The following is an 18,384-nucleotide window of genomic DNA, read 5'->3' as shown; positions in this document are numbered from 1 at the left end:
TTTATGTTAAAAATTGTTTTTTTTTTGTCGAAAATTCATGTCTTTTGTTTGAAATTTGTCTTTTCTGATAGAAAATTAATCTTTTTGATTGAAAATGCATCTCTTTTGGTTGAAAATTATTTTTTTTATTACTTTTTCAACTGAAAGTTTAACTGTTAAATTTTTGTTCGAAAATAGATTTGTTGTTGAAAATTCAATTATCGCGGTGGCAAATTCTACTATTTGATAAAATTTTTTTTTGTTTTTTTAAAAATACATGTTTTGTAGAAAATTGAACTATTTTGTAATAAATTAGTTTTTTCTGTTGGAAAAATAATTTTCTTAACTGACAATTTCTCTGTTTCGTTTTTGGTTGAAAATTCAACTATTTGCTAAAGTATTTATATATTTTGTTTAAATTTTCCTGTTTGCTAGAAAATTAATCTTCTAGTTTAAAAAATGTATCTGCTTTGGTTGAGGATTAAACTATTTTGTTTAAAATTAATATTTTTTTCATTGAAAATTCAACTATTTAGTTAAATATTCATGTCTTTTGTTGAAAATTCGTCTTTTTGTTGGAAAATTAATCTTTTTTGTTAAAAATTCATTTTTTTTAAATCAAAAACTCATGTCTTTAATTTCAAATTCGTCTTTTCTGATAAAAATTAATCGCATTGATTGAAAATGCATCTCTTTTGGTTGAAAATTCTTTCTTTTTTTTTTTAATTACTTTTTTATCTGAAAGTTCAAATGTTCCGTTTATGCTTGAAAATGAGGTTTATTGTCGTTGGAAATTTAACTATCAGGGTAGCAAACTGTACGATTTGTAAAAAAATTAACTTTTTTCTTGTTAAAAATATATGTTTTGATTTTAAAATTAAACTGCTTTGTAGAAAATTTAACTAGTTTGTAATAAATTAGTTTTTTTTGTTGGAAAAATAATAATAATTATATGTATAATAATAATAATTTTCTTTTTTGGTAAAAATTCGTCTTTTCTGATAGAAAATTATTCTTATTGATTGAAAATGCATCTCTTTTGGTTGAAATATGAAGTATTTGGTTGAAAATTCTTCTTTTTTTTTATCACTTTTTTAACTGAAAGTTTAACTGTTCAATTTTGGTTCGAAAATTAGGTTTTTTGTTGAAAATTCAACAATCGTGATGGCAAATTCTACAATTTTTAATAAAAAAATAACTTTTTTGTTAAAAATACATGGTTTGATTTTAAAATTCAACTGCTTTGTAGAAAATTGAACTGTTTTGTAATAAATTAATTTTCTTGTTGGAAATACATGTTTTGAATTAAAAATAATTTTGTTGTTGAACATGCAATATGTATTTTTACTTGAAATATTGGGAATTTAGACATAATAGAAAAGGCGTTAGTCGAAAATTTGGAAAATGTAAGAAAATGAGTGTAAAACTAATAAGTATCTCGTAAAAATTTGGTGAAAATGTTGAAATATTTGCAGCGTAAGAATCCGGGATGGAATTCGGTGTGGGTGATGTTGCCCAGACATCAGCGGAGCTCGCTCGTGTTGTCGAGGTGATGATGTCGCCCAACGTCCCTCACCAGCAGCGCCTCGAGGTCTACAGCGCCTGCGAGCGATTTAAAGAATCCTCGCCACTCTGCGTCCAGTGTGGCCTCTACCTCGCCCAAAGATCTTCCGACTGGAGCTCCGTCGTTCGCCACTTTGGCCTCCAGCTGATGGAGCATTGTGTCAAGTACCGCTGGACCCAGATCTCCCAGTCCGAGAAGATCTTCATCAAAGAGAACGCGATGAAACTGCTCCAGGAGGGAACGGAGCCTCTTCTCCAGGAGGAGACACACATCAAGGACGCACTCTCGCGGGTCGTCGTCGAGATGATAAAGCGAGAATGGCCCCAGCAGTGGCCGACACTTCTTGCGGAATTGAGTCAGGCTTGCACCCGAGGCGAGAGTCAAACGGAACTTGTTCTCCTCGTCTTTTTGAGACTCGTCGAAGACGTCGCCCTTCTTCAGACTCTCGAGTCGAATCAGAGACGGAAGGACATTTATCAGGCTCTGACGACCAACATGGCCGAGATTTTTGCCTTTTTTCTCAGATTGATGGAGCAGAATTTTGCCGAGTTCCAGAAGAAGACGGCCTTGGGTAGACATACGGAGGCGGCTGCTCATAGTGGAGTTGTCAGGGTAAGTCTAAGAATTCCTGAGGCTACTTTATTTTATTTATTTTATTTTTTTTTTTACTTATTTTAATACTAAATTTTCACCCAAATCGTTGGTTAGAAAAAATAATTTTCCACGAAAAAACAAAAAATAAATAACAAAATGGTAAATCCTGAACTGGAATAGATGAATTTTCAGGGTAGCGACTTGACCGGGAATTTAATTTAAAAAATTCGAGAATTTACTTGTGGCTACAGAAAAATTCAAGTTTTCATTATTTAAATAATTTTGTTAAATTTTAGGCCTCACAGATTGGTCCCTATGTTCCCTAATGTACCCTATATTCAGTTAAGGTCCCTATAGGTGCCCTATTTGAGTCAGGTACTTTGAAAAAAGAAATAACAAAAATCAGAAAATTTCTGTGAGGAGTAACTGTTAAAAAATATTGAATTCTTTGAAATCTTTCTTGGTACTTATAACGGTTCCCAGAATTTTTAAATAGATTTCAATAATTTAAAGGAATTTTTAACCAGGAATTTTTTTAGTCCGGGAAATGACAGTGAATTTTGTTTTTGACCGGGAATTTTACAAATTTGTCGAAGAAAAATCTGTCCACGTTCGCATTCAACAGTTTTTGAATAATAAGTGGAATTGTTATGTTTTTCTATTATGCTATTATTTAGCTTACAATGTGTAATTCAAAATTTGTTTACTTTAAAAATTTTCGATTTAAAATTTTTATTTCTGAGCTTACATTTTTAATTTAAAGAATTTTTTAATGCTTTCTCAAAGACTTGAACAAATAAAAAATAATAGCCGTTGATGTTGAAAATTTTGGATAAACAACATTTTTATTTAATAAATAAATAGATTTCTTTAATTTAATCTGTACTTTAAGAAATAACAAGTGAACAAAAACGATAATATATTAAAATACGATTAAAATACGATAATATATTATTAATTAAAGGATTTTATTGAATTTATAATATTGTTTTAGTCTAATCCATTCAATTTGAAATTTTTAATTAAAAAAAGACTAATTATTGAATATTTAGCAATATTTGCAGTTTTATTTAAGATAAGTAAATTGAAACCAAATGTTTAAAAGTAAAGATTCTTTAACTGAATTGTTTGACATAGAAACTTGAAGATTCATTTACTTTGTTGTAAATTCCTCTTTTAGTGAAAAAATATTTTTCTTCATTAAAAATATTTAAAATATTTGGTTGAAAATTAAACTTTTTGGTTAAAAAATAATATGCTTGGGTTAAAAATGATTTTTTTGTACATAATGCGTCTTTTGGCTTTATAATTAAATAATTTTGTTGAAAAATCGTGTCTTTTGTTCAAATTTAGTCTTTTTGGTTAAAAATTTTAAACTTAGTTGAAAATTCTATTTTTGGTAATTTTTTTTCATCTGAAAATTGTACTATTAAATTTTAATTTGAAACATTATCGTGTATATGATAAACGTTAAAAATTCAATGATTTGGAAGGAAATTAATGTATTTGGTTGAAATTTCGTCATTTTGGTGGAAAGTTAATCTTTGTTCGTTAAAAAATTAATCTATTTGACAGAAAATTCGTATATTTGGTAAAAAAATGGTCTTTTGGGTAGAAAGTTATTCTTGTTGATTGAAAATGAACTTTTTTTAATGAAAATTCAACTATGTTCTTAAAAATGTGTCTTTTTCTCATGAAAATTAAAATATTATCATCCTTATAGTGTAGAAATTTAATTATTTTGTAGAGAATTTTATTCTTTTTTTTTTTAAACTATTTTGGTGGAAAAATCATCTTTTTAGGTTTATAAATTTAACTATTTTTTTTTAAATTGATCTTGTTTGTTAAAAAATTCAACTATTTGGCAGCAAATTTATATATTTTTAAGGCAGCCGCTGCGCCGGGAATCCGGGAATTTTTTGATACCGGGAAAAACCGGGAAATGACAGTGAATTTTTTTTATCGGGAAATTTACAAATTTGTAGAAGAGAAATCTGGCCACGTTCGCATTCAACAGTTTTTAAATAATTAGTGTAATTGTTATGTTCTTTTATTATGCTATTATTTAGCTTACAATGTGTAATTCAAAATTTTTTTACTTTAAAAATTTTCGATTTAAAATTTTTATTTCTGAGCTTACATTTTTAAATAAAAGAATTTTTAAATGCTTTCTCAAAGACTTCAATAAATAAAAAATAAAAGTCTTTGATGTTGAAAATTTCGGATAAAAAATATTTTTATTTAGTAAATAGATTTTTTTAATTTATCTGTACATAAGTAATAAAAAGTGAACAAAAACGATTTTAAACCAGTTCAAAATTTAAGAATATTCAGATTTTAACGCAAAAAATTAAACGGTTTCAATTTAAAAGGCTTAGTCATTGAATAAATATGAACGTGTGACTGAAAGTTTATCAACTATTTTCAATTTGAAAATAACTTCATAATAATATATTCTTAATAAAAGGATTTTAATAAATTTAAAATATTGTTTCAGTCTAAAACATTCAATTTTTAACCCATTCAATTTGAAATTTTTAATTAAAAAAAAGACTAATTATTGAATATTTATCAATATTTGAATTTTTATTTAAGATGAGTAAATTGAAACCAAATGTTTAAAAGTAAAGAATCTTTAACTGAATTTTTTTGACATAGAAAACCTGGAATCGTTAAAATTTCAAATAGCCTTTAAACTTTGATCGTTACAATTTTAATTATTGTATTTGAAAAATACTTAATTTGTAAGTGAAATTTTTAAATTTTGATGTATAATTTACAAATGAACATTCGTAGAAAAAATTTGAGTAATTTCAAGAGATATTTAGGAGTTTTAAAACGATAAAAAATTATCATGCAAATTTGAGAAAGTTTATTAAAATCTTTTAGAATCTTGTTTGAAAATTTTGTTTAAGTCTTCGAAAAACTTTTTAAATATTCTCTTAAAATAATTTTTCAAAATGAAAAGTAATTTTTAATTTCCCTAGGAATCTTAAGAAAATATTTTTATTCTTTTGAAGCCTTTCACAATTCTTGAAAATTTCACAATTCAATTTTTCAATATTTGATTTTTTTACCTTAAAATTCCTTAAAATTATTAAATTATTGAGCATTTGAATAAAAAAATTTTATTTTCAATAAAAAAAAGAATTACTTTTTAATAAAATTGTTCAGTTTTTAACCAAAAACGTGATTTTTGAACGAAAAAGATTAATTTTCTACCGGAAAAGACAAATTTTTAACAAAAACATGAATTTTCAACGAAGAAATTGAATTTTCAATTAATAAAGAAAAGTTTTCAACTAAATGGTTGAATATTCAAATAAAAAATATTTAATTTTTCACTGAAAAAATGGAATTGTAAAAATTGAAAAAAATTAAAATTAGAAAAACAAAAAAAAACTAATTTTCTACAAAGTAGTTAAATTTTCTAACGAAGGGATGTAGTTTCATCCAAAATTATGAGTCTTCAGCCAAAAACAAGCTTTTTAACAAAATTGTTTAATTTTCAGAAATATCGAGTTTTCAACAAAAAAAAATTAGTTATATTAAAAATTTTTTTAAGATCTTTTTTTACCGAAAACACGAATTTTTAATGAAATAGTTGAATTTTTAATAAATACAATTAATTTTCTAACGAAAAAAAAGAATCTTCAACAAAATAAATGAATTTTCTACGAATAAAAATAAATTTTCAACCAAATAGTTAAACTTTCAACTAAGAAAGGCCATTTTTTCATAAAAATATTTACACTTTAAACTAAAAAGCATACTTATGAAAAATTTGTTGTTGAACAAAAAAATATGACTTCAAATTTATCATTAAATTTCTGACCAAAAACATGAAATTTGAACGAAGAAGTTGAATTGGAAATTAAAGAGGAAAAATTTTCAACCAAATAGTTGAATATTCAACTAAAAAAGATTTAATTTTTCCACCAAATATTTAATAGTTAACATTTCAGTTAAAAAATTAACTTTAAGACAAAACAAAAAAGAACAAATTTTCTACAAACTAGAAAAATTTTGAACCAAAGAAATTAATATTCAACCGAAAAAGAACGATTTTCCTACAAAATAGTTAAATTTCTATAATTTTACTCTTTTGTACTTAATTCAATGGATTTTTTATTTTTTTTTTATTTTAAGTTTTAATTTAATTATCCTTAGGTTTCAAGGGATTTAAAGAGTTTCAAAGGCTTTCAAAAGATTTCAAAGGATTCGAAATGTTTCAGGAAATTTTAAAAGATTCCCAGAAATGTTGTACTTATTATTTTAAGAAATTTTAAATTTCGAAGATTTCGAGAATTCTGCCCAATTAAATTAATTTTTCCATATTTTTTAATTGTTTTCAATTCACTTGAGTACTTTTTAAGGTCAGGTTGATTTTCTTTTAAATGAATTTCATCTAATTCTTGTCATTTCTTTTGAATTTCTGTGAATTCAATCAAAATGTATTGTACACAATCAAATTTTTTTCGAATCTTAAAATTGTTCCAATTCACCTGAGTTCTTTTGAATTTATTTTGAATTGTTTTGTAATCAATAGTCACTTCTTGTGTTAGAAATTAGTAGGTTTTTAAAGATCTTAAGAGATTTGACATTTTTCTTGAAATTCACCTTGAATTCTTTTTAAATCTTTGGAATTCTCTTGAATTTTTCGAACCTTATTTCCAAGTTACTGAATTCAATTAAGTTTTATCATATTTTTAAATTCTTTTAAATTCAGTTAATTTCTTTTTTTTTTGTAATTCACCTTCAATTTTTATTAATTTCATTGAATTCTTTTTTATATAAAATTTATATGAAAGGTAAGTTGAGTTTTTCCGAAATTTTCTGTTGAAAATCTATTTTTTGTTATTTAGAATTAGATTTTTAACAAAAAATGTAACTATTCTCATTTTGGCTGAAAGTGTATCCTTTCTCGATAAAAAACTCAAATATTTGATTGATAATTGATATTTTTTAAATTAGAAATTGAACTTTTTGCTTGAATTTTATGTACTATGTAAAATATTCGCCCTTTTTCTAGAAAATTAATCTTTATGGTTGAAAATTCATCGGTTAAATATTTCATAATATTTATTGAAAACTCATTTCTCTAGTTAAACATTCATCTGCTGACTAAAAATTCAATTATCTAATTTTTGTTTCAAAAGTGATCTTGTTCAGTTGAAAATTCGTCGTTTTTCGTAGAAATTAATTTCCTTGGTTAGAAATTCATCTTTTAGGTATACAGGTTTTCTTTGAAATTCAACTAATCCAGTTGAAGACTCATAATTTTTATTGAAAATTCATTTTTAATGTAACTATTCAATTTTCAGTTGAAAGTCAATTTTTTTGTTTAGTTTAAAATTTAACTATTTGATTGAAAATTTGTCTCTTTTAATTGAAAATTCAATTATTTCGTTAAAAAATTCGTTTTTTTATTCTTAAAAACTGTATTTTTTACTATAAAATGTATCTTGTTGCTTAAAAAATCATCTTTGTGGTTGAAACTCAAGTATTTCTATTAAATTTTTATCATTTTAGATTTAAATTTATCTTTTTGGCTTAAAATTCAAATATTCTAACTCATTTTTCTCACTGAAAGTTGAGCTTTTTCATTTTTGTTGAAAAGTGACATTCTTTAGTTAATTTTTTGGGTCGAAAATTCATGTAATTTTTTGAAAAACGTCCTTTTTGGCAGCAAATTAATTTTTTGTTTTAAAATTTACCTTTTTGTAATAAAATTTAATTATTCCAGTTGAAGATTTATCATTCTTTATTTCCAAAATTAATTGCTTTGGTTTGCAATTAAACTATTCTACTTAAATTTTCATCATATTAGTTGAAAATTAATCACTTTAATTGAAAATTTAACTATTTTGATGACAATCCATTTTTTCTTGGATGATTATTAATTTTTTTTAAACTAAAAATTGAAAAAATCCATTTTTCGTTGAAAATTGATCTTTTTTAGTTCCAACCCCAACTATTTCTGTTAATTATTCATCATATTCATTAAAAATTAATTATTCCTTTAATTAAAAACTTTACTATTTTTTTTATAATCCATTTTTTTCTTGGATAACTAATTTTATTAACTAAAAATTTAAACATTCCATTTTTGTTTGAAAACTGATTTGTTTAATTAAAAATTCCTTTTTCTTATTTCAAAATTCAACCGTTTGTTTGAAATTTGAACTTTTATATTTGAAAATTTATGTTTTTTGCAGAATTTTTTGTTTGTTTGTTAAATATTTGTATTTTTGTTTTGAATATTCTTTTGGTTGAAATTTCGTCCTTTTGGTGAATACTTGAACTGTTTAATGCAAATCTATTTCTTAGTTGGAATTTTATTTTTTTATCTGAAAATTCATATTTTTTGGTTAAAAATTCAACAATTTTGTCAAAAAGTTAACTTTTTAGTGAAAAATTCATACTTTTGAGTCGAAAATTCCTCATTTTGGGATGAAGCTTCAACAATTTTTGTCGAGAATTAACTTTTCTGATGAAAATTTCATATTTTCTTTTTTAAAATTCAACAAGGTTAAAAGTTGACCTTTTCTAATTGAAAATTCATGTGTTTTTTTTTTGTAGATAATTAATCTTTTTGGTTAAATGATCCTTTTTTTGTTGTTGAAGGTTCAACATTTTAGTCCAAAATTTAACTTTTTTGTTAGAAATTAGTTTTTTTTGTTTGTTGAAAATTAATTCGTGTAACTGAAAATTTCACTATTCCATTTTTGGTTGAAGGTTTATTTTTCTTATTTCAAAATTTAACCGTTTGGTTTGAAAGTTTACCTTTTTTAGTTGAAAATTCATGTTTTTTTGTTGTTGAAAATTCATCTGTTTTGTTAACAATTCATATTTTTTGGGTTGAAAATTAAACAATTTTGTTGAAAATCCATATTTTCGTTTTGAAAATTCCACTGTTTTGTGGACAATTCGACTGTTTGGCTTTTGAAATTCTAAAAATTTGGTTGATTTTTTTCTCTTGACTGTAAAGTCTGTATTGGTTGAAAATTAAACTTTTTGTTGAAAAAAAATTGTTTCATTTAAATTTCATCTTTTTGGTTAAAAATTCAACTATTCCATTTAACGACTTATCATTTTAGTTACAAATTAATTTTTTGTTGTTAATTTAACTATTCCAGTTCAAGATTCATAATTTTTTATTTAAAAATTGATCACTTTCGTTGAAAACTGAACTATTTTGTTAGAAATTTTGTTGTGCTCAAATGAATTTGTTTAATTGGAAATATAATATACTCGTCTTGGTTGAAAATTTGTCTTATTTCAAAATTCAACCATTTGGTTGAAAGTTGACCTTTTTTTGTTGAAAATTAACGTTTTCTGGTCAAAATTTATCATTTTAATTAAAAATTAATCTTTTTGTTTCAAAATTCAACTATTATAGTTAAAGATGCATCATTTTAGTTAAAAGCTTATAACTTTGGTTGAAAATATATATTATTGTTTTGAAAATTTAACTTTTTTATGGACATGTTGTCTTTTTGACTTTTGAAAATCTAAAAATTTGTTTGAAATTATTTTCTTGACTGTAAAAACTTTATTGTTTGAAAATTGATGTTTTTTGTTTAAACTTGAACTATCTTCATTTTCGTTGACAATTCAATTTTTTGTTTAAAATGTAACAACTCCAGTTAAAGATTCATAATTTTTTAGTTGAAAATTCGTCACTTCTGTTGAAAATTTAACTTTTTTGTTCATAAAATATTTAACTATTTTTCTCGAGATATAACTTTTCTGTTGAAAATATTAATTTTTGTGTAAAATTGAACTATTCCAGTTTAATGTTAATAATTTTTTATATGAAAGTTTATCATTTTTGTTGAAAATTTTACTATTTTGTTCGAGGATTAACTTTTTTGTTGAAAATATAAATTTTTGTTTTTAAATTTTAACTCTTTTGTGGACAGTTGTCTTTTTGGTTTTAGAAAATCTAAAAATTTTGTTGAAATTTTTTATTGACTGTAAAATATTGATTGTTTGAAAATCAAGATTTTTGTTGAAAATTGAAATTTTTTGTTTAAAATTGAGCTATCCTCATTTCAGTTGAAAGTTCATTTTTGTTTTGTTTAAAATTTGACTATTCCAGTGAAAGATTCATAATTTTTTAGTTGAAAATTCGTCACTTCTGATGAAAATTTAACTTTTTTGTTTATAAATTATTATTTTTGTTTATGTGGAAAATTCATGATTTTTTGTTGAAAATTGATCTTTTTAACTAAAAATTCATCTTTTTTTATTTTAAAATTCAACTGTGCCAGTTGGAGATTCATAATTTTTTATATGAAAGTTTATCATTTTTGTTGAAAATTTTACTATTTTGTTCGAGGATTAACTTTTTTGTTGAAATTATAAATTTTTGTTTTTAAAATTTTACTCTTTTGTGGACAAGTTGTCTTTTTGGCTTTTGAAAATCTAAAAATTTGGATGAAATTTGTTACTTGACTGTAAAATATTGATTGTTTGAAAACCAAGATTTTTGTTGAAAATTGAAATTTTTTGTTTAAAATTGAACTATCCTCATTTTAGTTGTTGAAAATTCGTCACTTCTGTTGAAAATTTAACTTTTTTGTTTATAAATTATTAATTTTTTGTTGTGTTGAGAATTCATGTGTTTTTTGAGGAAAATGTGTGATTTTAATTAAAAATTCATCTTTTAGTTTTCATATTCAACTATTCCAGTTGAAGATGCATAATTTTAGTTGAAAGCTCATTGCCTTGGTTCAAAATTTCACTATTTTGTTCGAGAATTAACTTTTCTGTTGAAAATATATATTTTTCTTATGAAAACTAAGCTTTTTGTCGAAAATTGATATTTTTTGTTGAAAATTTAACTTTTTTGTTTATAAATTGTTGTTTTTTCTTGGGTTGAAAATCCATGTTTTTTAGTGGAAAATTGATCATTTGAGTTAAAAATTGATCTTTTAGTTTAAAAATTCGACTATTCCAGTTGAAGATGGACAATTTTAGTCAAAAGCTCATCACCTTTTTTAAGAATTTAACTATTTTCTTAAAATTTTGTTTGTTTAACTGAAAATTTAACTATTTGATTTGCGATTGAATGTGCAGGCGGTTTTGCGCACACTGACCGGATTCGTCGAGTGGGTTTCGATAACCCATATAATGGCAGAAGAGGGTCGGCTTTTGCAAATCCTCTGTCTCCTCCTTGGAAACCAAGTGTTCCGATGTTCCGCTGCCGAGTGTCTTTTGCACGTCGTCGACAGAAAGGGCAAAGCCGAGGACCGAAAACAATTGATGATTCTCTTCACGGAAGAGGCACTCCGCTGTATTTATGTAGCCGCGACCGCAGCGCCACCGCCGCCTGGACCGAACGACCTCTACGAGAATCACTACCTCTTCCTGAAGAAGCTGACCCAGGTCCTGACAGGAATGGCAACTCAGCTCTCCTTACTCTGGGGCAAAGACGACGTTTCCGGTATCCGTCCGACGCACTTCAATCTCTTCCTCGACACAGCGCTCCACTTCACCATGCACTCCAGCCTCACCCTGACCCATTTGGCGAATGCCATTTGGATCATCTTCTTCAAGCACGACCAGATCAAGGTGGACCCGCTCCTGCTGACCTATATTCCAAAATATATCGAGAGCACGGGGCCGAAGTTGATCAAGGTCGCTTGTCCGAATGGGAGGCATGTGAATGGGACGAGTTCGTTTCTCGACTCGGATTACGACTCCGAGGAGGAGTTCAATGTCTTCTTTCATCGGCTCCGGATGGACCTGTTGGAGGGGTTTCGCCACTCGACGATGGTGGCGCCTCTAGTCACGTTCGCCTATGTTCAGCAGTGGCTCACGGCAAAAATTCGAAAAGGAATGGCTGATCTTGGATACAAGAGCGATCCAAATGATCCGGAATATTTGGAATGGGAGGCACTCGCTATTGTTTTGGACTCTGTTGTTTCTAGGTGAGATTTTTTTCCAACTTTTCCTATATATATATATATATATATTTTTTTTTTGCGAGGGGTTTAATCCGGGGCCTAAAATACTGTTTAGTAAGATACCATTTCAATTTTTCTGGAAAAAAAAAGTTAAATTAAATATTAATCATAAATTAAAATTCATCTTCCATAGTAGAAAAGTAATCTTTCATGGTGGCCGCTGGACTCGGAAATCTGGAAAACTGGGAATGTTATGAGACTGGGAATTTTATAGATTTTGTTCAACTTTGATTTAAACCGTTTTTTAAATAATTTGTTAAATTGTGATTTTTATAAATTATATCATTCAGTTTAGAATGCTTAATTAAAAAAATCTTTCACTTTGCACATTTTAAGTTTTAAGCATATATTTTTATTTAATAGAATTTTAAAGTGCAGTTTTAACGGCATAAAAAATTAAAAATTAGAAGCCTTTAAAATCGCAGATTTTTTTTTATAAAGAACAAAGTGGCCGCTGGACCGGGAAATCGGAAGTTTTACGAATTTTCAGAAGAAAAATCTGCCCAAGTTCGATTTTAACAGCTTTTTTTTTAAATAATTAAAGTGCAGTAAATATCAATAAATATATTATTTTTAATATTCCGATAATTTTATTTTTAATACAAATTTTCATGATTCATCAATAAAATATTTTTAATTCAGAGTCTCAAGTCTTCCTTTGTATTATTTTTGTTAATTTTTTTAGCCATTAAAAATGTAAACTTGCGTTTTACTTTTCTCAACTTAAAAATAACTCTATAATAATATAGTCATAAATAAAGATTTAATTTGAAATTTCTTAATAAATAAATATTTAGATTTTCGAAGAACTTTTAGCGTTACAATTTTAATTGTTCTATTTAAAAAGTGTTTAATTTATAAATGAAATTGTTAAATTTTGACGCATAAATAACGATTGAAAACTTATTATTTGTAGAAAAAATTTGAGTGATTTTAAGAGATATTTAAAAGTTTTGAAAAGATTCAAAATTAATTAAAAAATGAAATGATTGCAAATAATTTAAATGAAGTGTTTTAACTTTTTTTTAAACTTCTGAATATATTTTAAAATTAATCGAAATTTTCCTACAATTCTTGGAAGATCCTGCAAATTAAAAAAAATTCTTAAAATCTTGCAATTTCTCATATAATTTTTTAAATCTCTTAACATCTTATCTTAAGAAAATTTTATTTTTATTGTTTTAAAGTCTTTCAGAATTCTTAAAAAGAATGCTAAATTTGTTATTTGAAATCTGCAAAAATCTACAATTTATTTTCAATTCGGCTGTAAGTGTTTGAAATTATTTCAAGTTCTAAATTTAATTCGAATATTTTTAAAACTTCTAAATATCTCTTAAAATTAATCTAATTTGATTACAAATAATGAGTGTTCTATTATTATTTATAAATTCAAATTTCATTTTTTTTTTTAATTTGCAGGATTTTCTCAAAGTTATAGAAAAAATTCGATTAATTTAATAATATATTTAAAAGTTCCGCAAACAAATTAAAAAATTATTTTGAATTCGAAAAAATTCAAAACCACTTCTATATTTCTCAAGATTTTGAAAAAAAAATTATTTTTCAATTTTTAATGTTACTAGCTTAAAATTACTTCAAATAATATAATTTTGAAAATTTTTAAAGTTAATTGCTTGATTTTTTAATCTAGAGTATTGAAAATGTTAACGTGGATTTATATTTTCAGAATTTAAGCTGAGTCTTTGAACTCTATAATTTATAAAAGTTCTAAATTTTGCAGTTTATTTACATTTCATTTAACATTGCTTAATTGAAAAGTGTTGAATTTTCAACCAAAAATCATTTTAGAATTTCTTTTGCTATTAGATGAAAATTTAACTATTTATTTAAAAATTCACGTAGATAATTAGTTTAGGGTGGCCGCTGAACCGGGAATTTTTTTAAACAGGGAAAAACCGGGAAATGACCATTTTTTTACCGGGAATTTTACAAATTTCTAAAAGAAAAATCTGTCTACGTTTGATTTCAACAGTTTTAAAATAATTAGTGGAATTGTTATGTTTTTCAATTATGATATTATTTAGCTTACAATGCGTAATTCAAAAAAATTTTACTTAGAAAATTTTCTATTTAAAATTTTTATGTCTAAGCTTACATGTTCAATTTAAAGAATTTTTAAATGCTTTTTCAAAGACTTGAACAAATAAAAAATAAAAGCCTTTTTTGTTGAAAATTTGGGATAAAAAAACATTTTTATTTAATAAATAAATAATTTTTTTTATTTATCTGTACTTTGAGTAATCAAAAGTAAACAAAAACGATTTTAAAGAAGTTCAGAATTTAAGAATTTTCTGATTTTAACGTTAAAACATAAACGGTTTCAATTTGAAGTTCTTAGTCATTCAACAAATGTGAAATTTGAAAAAAGTCTGACTGAAAGTTTATAAACTATTTTCAACTTGAAAATAACTTGATAATAATACATTCTTAATTACAAGATTTTATTAAATTTAAAATATTGTTTCAGTCGAAAATATTCAATTTTTAACCCATTGAATTTGAAATTTTTAATTTAAGACAAGTAAATTGAAACCAAATATTTAAAAGTAAAGAATCTTTAACTGAATTGTTTTACATAGAAAACCTGGAATCGTTAAAATGGGAAGAGCTTTTATATTTTGAGCATTACAGTTTTAATTGTTTTTGAAAAAATTTTAATTTGTAAGTGAAATGATCGAATTCTGATGTATACATAATAATTGAACACGTATTATTTATAGAAATAATTTGAGTAATTTTAAGAGATGTTTAGAATTTTTTAAAAGGTTCAAAATTAATTAAAAACTTGAAATTATTTCAAATAATTTAAGCGAAGTTTGTGTACCGAGAAAATTCATCTGTTTGTACCGAAATTTTGTTTCAAATAGCCAAAGCCTAATTTAAAACAAAATGTAGATTTTTGCAGAAAATATTTCCAGGAAATATTTAAAAAGGATTTAAAAGATTTATAAAATTATTAAAAAAGAATCTGGAATATTATTATTTTTTTTAATTTGCAGGATTTTGTAAAAATTGTAGGAAAAATTTGATAAATATTTTTTAACATCTTTTAAAATATCCTCTTAAAATAATTTTTCAAAATTTTAAAATTATTTTCAATTTTTCTCGGAATCGTAAGAAAATGTTGTTACATTTTTTATAAATTTAGGATGTCGCTATTTGCACCGAAAACTTCAATTTTTAAAGTTACATTATTAATCCACAAAGGATTGGTTTTCTATCCAAAAATACAAGTGTTTAATAAATCAGTTGAAATTTGGATAAAAAAAGATTACTTTTTAAGAAAATAGTTGAATTTAGATTAATTATAAAATAAAAATATAATTTTTTTCAAATAAAAATGATTAGCATTCAATCAAAAAGGATCAATCTTGAATGAAAGGAGATGACTTTTTAACAGAACAGTTTAATTTTCAACCAAATAGTAGAATTTTCCTGTCAAAAAGAAGATTTTTAAAGTAAAAGAGAATTTTCAATCCAAAAAGTATCAATTTTCGACAAAAATAGGAGTTTTTAACAAAATAGTTGAATTCCGATTAATTCTGAAAAAGAAAAAGAAAACTTTTTTTTTTTATAAAAAGAACTAACTTTCCATCGAAATAGATTTTTGGAACCAAGAGCTTAATTTTAAAGAAAAAAAGGTGACTTTAAGAACCTAGTTCAATTTTCAATAAAATAAATAAACTTTCAAACAATTTGTATAATTTTGAACTAAACACCAGAAATATAATAGGAGACTTTTCAATAAAAATGATTAACTTTCAAATATAAAAGGTGAATTTTCAGCAACTAAAAAAAAGATTTGTCTACCGAAAGATAAATTTTCAACAAAAAAATATGAATTTTCTACAAAAGTTCGAATTTTCGACCAAAAACGATGACTTTCAAAAAAAATCGTTAAATTTTCACAAAAAGTATGTTTTTTAAGTAAAAAAGATTATTTATTAAACAAAAAATATTAATTTTCAATACAAAAATAAATGAATTTTCTGTCAAACAATATAATTTTTTGTCCAAAAACGATTACTTTTTAACAAAAGACTTTAATTTTCAAACAAATGGTTAAATCTTTAACTAAATAATAGAATTTGTAACCAAAAAGTAGAATTTTGCACCAAAAAAAATTTTTTGTTAAAAATTCCACTCCATGTTTGAAAGTTGAACGAATTTGGTTAAATTTCATGCTTTTTTTTTGTTGAACATTCATAATTTTAGTTGAAAGTTCGTTTTTTTTCTTTGGTTAAAAGATTAAATTAAAAATAGTTTTTATTGTAATTTCATGTTCTTGTTTTTAAAATTAAATTGTTTGATAGAGAATTAGGCTTTTTGGCTTGAAAATTCAACAAATTGGTATAAAATTAAACTGTTTTGTAGAAAATTCGTTTTTGTTTTTATTGAAAATTCATGTTCAATGAAAATTTATCTACTCCATTTTTGGTTAGAAATTCAACATTTTGGTTTAAAAATTATGTTTTTTTGTTGAAAGTTCGCCTTTTTTGGTCAAAATCATGTAATTTCGTTGGAAATATATACTGTTTGGTCAAATCTAACTGTTTTTTATTTTTGATTAAAGTTTTGTTGTGGAAATATCAACTAAAACATATTTTTATAAACATTAATCTTTTTTGTTGAAAATTCAATAATTTGCTTAACATTATTTTTCATTCTTGACTGAAAATTTTTTCTTGGTAGAAAATTCATTTTTTGTTAAAAATTTCATCTCCTTTTGGTTAAAAATGTAACTTCTTTAGTTGAAAATGTGTCTCTCTTTTAAAATGTAACTAGTTTGTTAAGAAATAATTTTTTCACCCGAAAATTTAACTATTTTAGTATAAAGTTTAACTATTTTTCTACAAAATTCTACTTTTAATTGCAATGTTTTTTTTTCGGATAAAAAATCCACTACTTGGTTGAAAACAAAAAATTTTTATGTAAAAATTGACCTCTTTTTTTTGAAAAATCATGTTAATTGTGAAAATTCGTTTTTTTTTGTAGAAAATTAATCTTATTTGTTAGAAATTAATCTGTAAATAAATTTTTTAACGTTTTTTGGGGAATTTGCCCTTTTTTCTTGAAAATTCAACTACTTGTGTTTAAAAGCTGAATTCTTTTGTTTTTGACTGAAAATTCAATCTATTTTTCTATTCTATTCAAACTATTTTTCTGAAAAATTCTACTTTTTGATGAAATTGTATCTTTTTCAAATTAAAAATGCACTACTTTGTTAAAATTAAATATTTTTTATTTAAAAATTAACCTATTTCTTTGAAAAATCATGTAATTTGTGAAAATTCGTCTTTTTTTGGTAGAAAATTCATTTTTTGTTAGAAATTTTATCTCATTTTGGTTAAAAATGCAACTTCTTTAGTTGAAAATTTGTCTATTTTGGTTGAGGATGAAACTATTTTGTTGAAAATTAAAAAATTTGGTATAAAATTCAACTTTTATTTTTGTAGAAAATTCCTTTTTTAGAAAATTGAACTTTTATGGTTTAAAAATGCAGACAATTCATCTTTTTTGTTTGAAAAATCAACAATTTGGTAAGGGATTTAACTATTTTGTAAACAATAAAATGGTTTTGTAAAAAAAATAGTTTTTATTTATTTCTTTAAATTTAAAATTAAGTTCTCAGTGAAAATGTAAATACTCCATTTTCAGAGTGGCCGTTTTAATCAAAAAAAAAACCTTCTGGAAATCTTTCGTTTTACAGCAAATTAAATTTTTTCTTGAAAATTCAACTGCTTGCGTTTAAAAGCTGAATTCTCTTGTTTTTGATTGAAGATTCAATCTCTCTTTTAAAATGTAACTAGTTTGTTAAGAAATAATTTTTTCACCCGAAAATTTAACTATTTTAGTATAAAATTTAACTATTTTTCAAAAAAATTCTACTTTTAGTTGAAATTTTTTTTTTTTCGGATGAAAAATCCATTACTTGGTTGAAAACAAAAAATTTATTATGTAAAAATTGACCTCTTTTTTTTGAAAAATCATGTTAATTGTGAAAATTCGTTTTTTTTTGTAGAAAATTAATCTTATTTGTTAGAAATTAATCTATAAATAATTTTTTTTACGTTTTTTGGGGAATTTGCCCTTTTTTCTTGAAAATTCAACTACTTGTGTTTAAAAGCGGAATTCTTTTGTTTTTGACTAAAAATTCAATCTATTTTTCTATTCTATTCAAACTATTTTTCTGAAAAATTCTACTTTTTGATGAAATTGTATCTTTTTCAAATTAAAAATGCACTACTTTGT

At 24.2% G+C, this 18,384-nt stretch overlaps 1 protein-coding gene across 1 annotated transcript in view; it reads left to right on the top strand.

Annotated features, from left to right (window-relative positions):
- Positions 1-18,384, top strand: part of LOC117172320 (exportin-5) — a 68,882-nt gene that overhangs the window by 14,223 nt on the left and 36,275 nt on the right. Inside the window, exons 3-4 of the mRNA XM_033360104.1 lie at positions 1,455-2,155; positions 11,222-12,075. Of these exons, the coding sequence (XP_033215995.1) occupies positions 1,469-2,155; positions 11,222-12,075 (1,541 nt within the window). The 5' untranslated portion in view covers positions 1,455-1,468. The remainder of the gene's footprint in view (positions 1-1,454; positions 2,156-11,221; positions 12,076-18,384) is intronic.

The sequence above is a fragment of the Belonocnema kinseyi genome, chromosome 5 (genome assembly GCF_010883055.1).
Source record: "Belonocnema kinseyi isolate 2016_QV_RU_SX_M_011 chromosome 5, B_treatae_v1, whole genome shotgun sequence".
NCBI classification, from domain to species: Eukaryota; Metazoa; Arthropoda; class Insecta; order Hymenoptera; family Cynipidae; genus Belonocnema; species Belonocnema kinseyi.
This window is presented reverse-complemented; position numbering and strand designations above follow the sequence as displayed.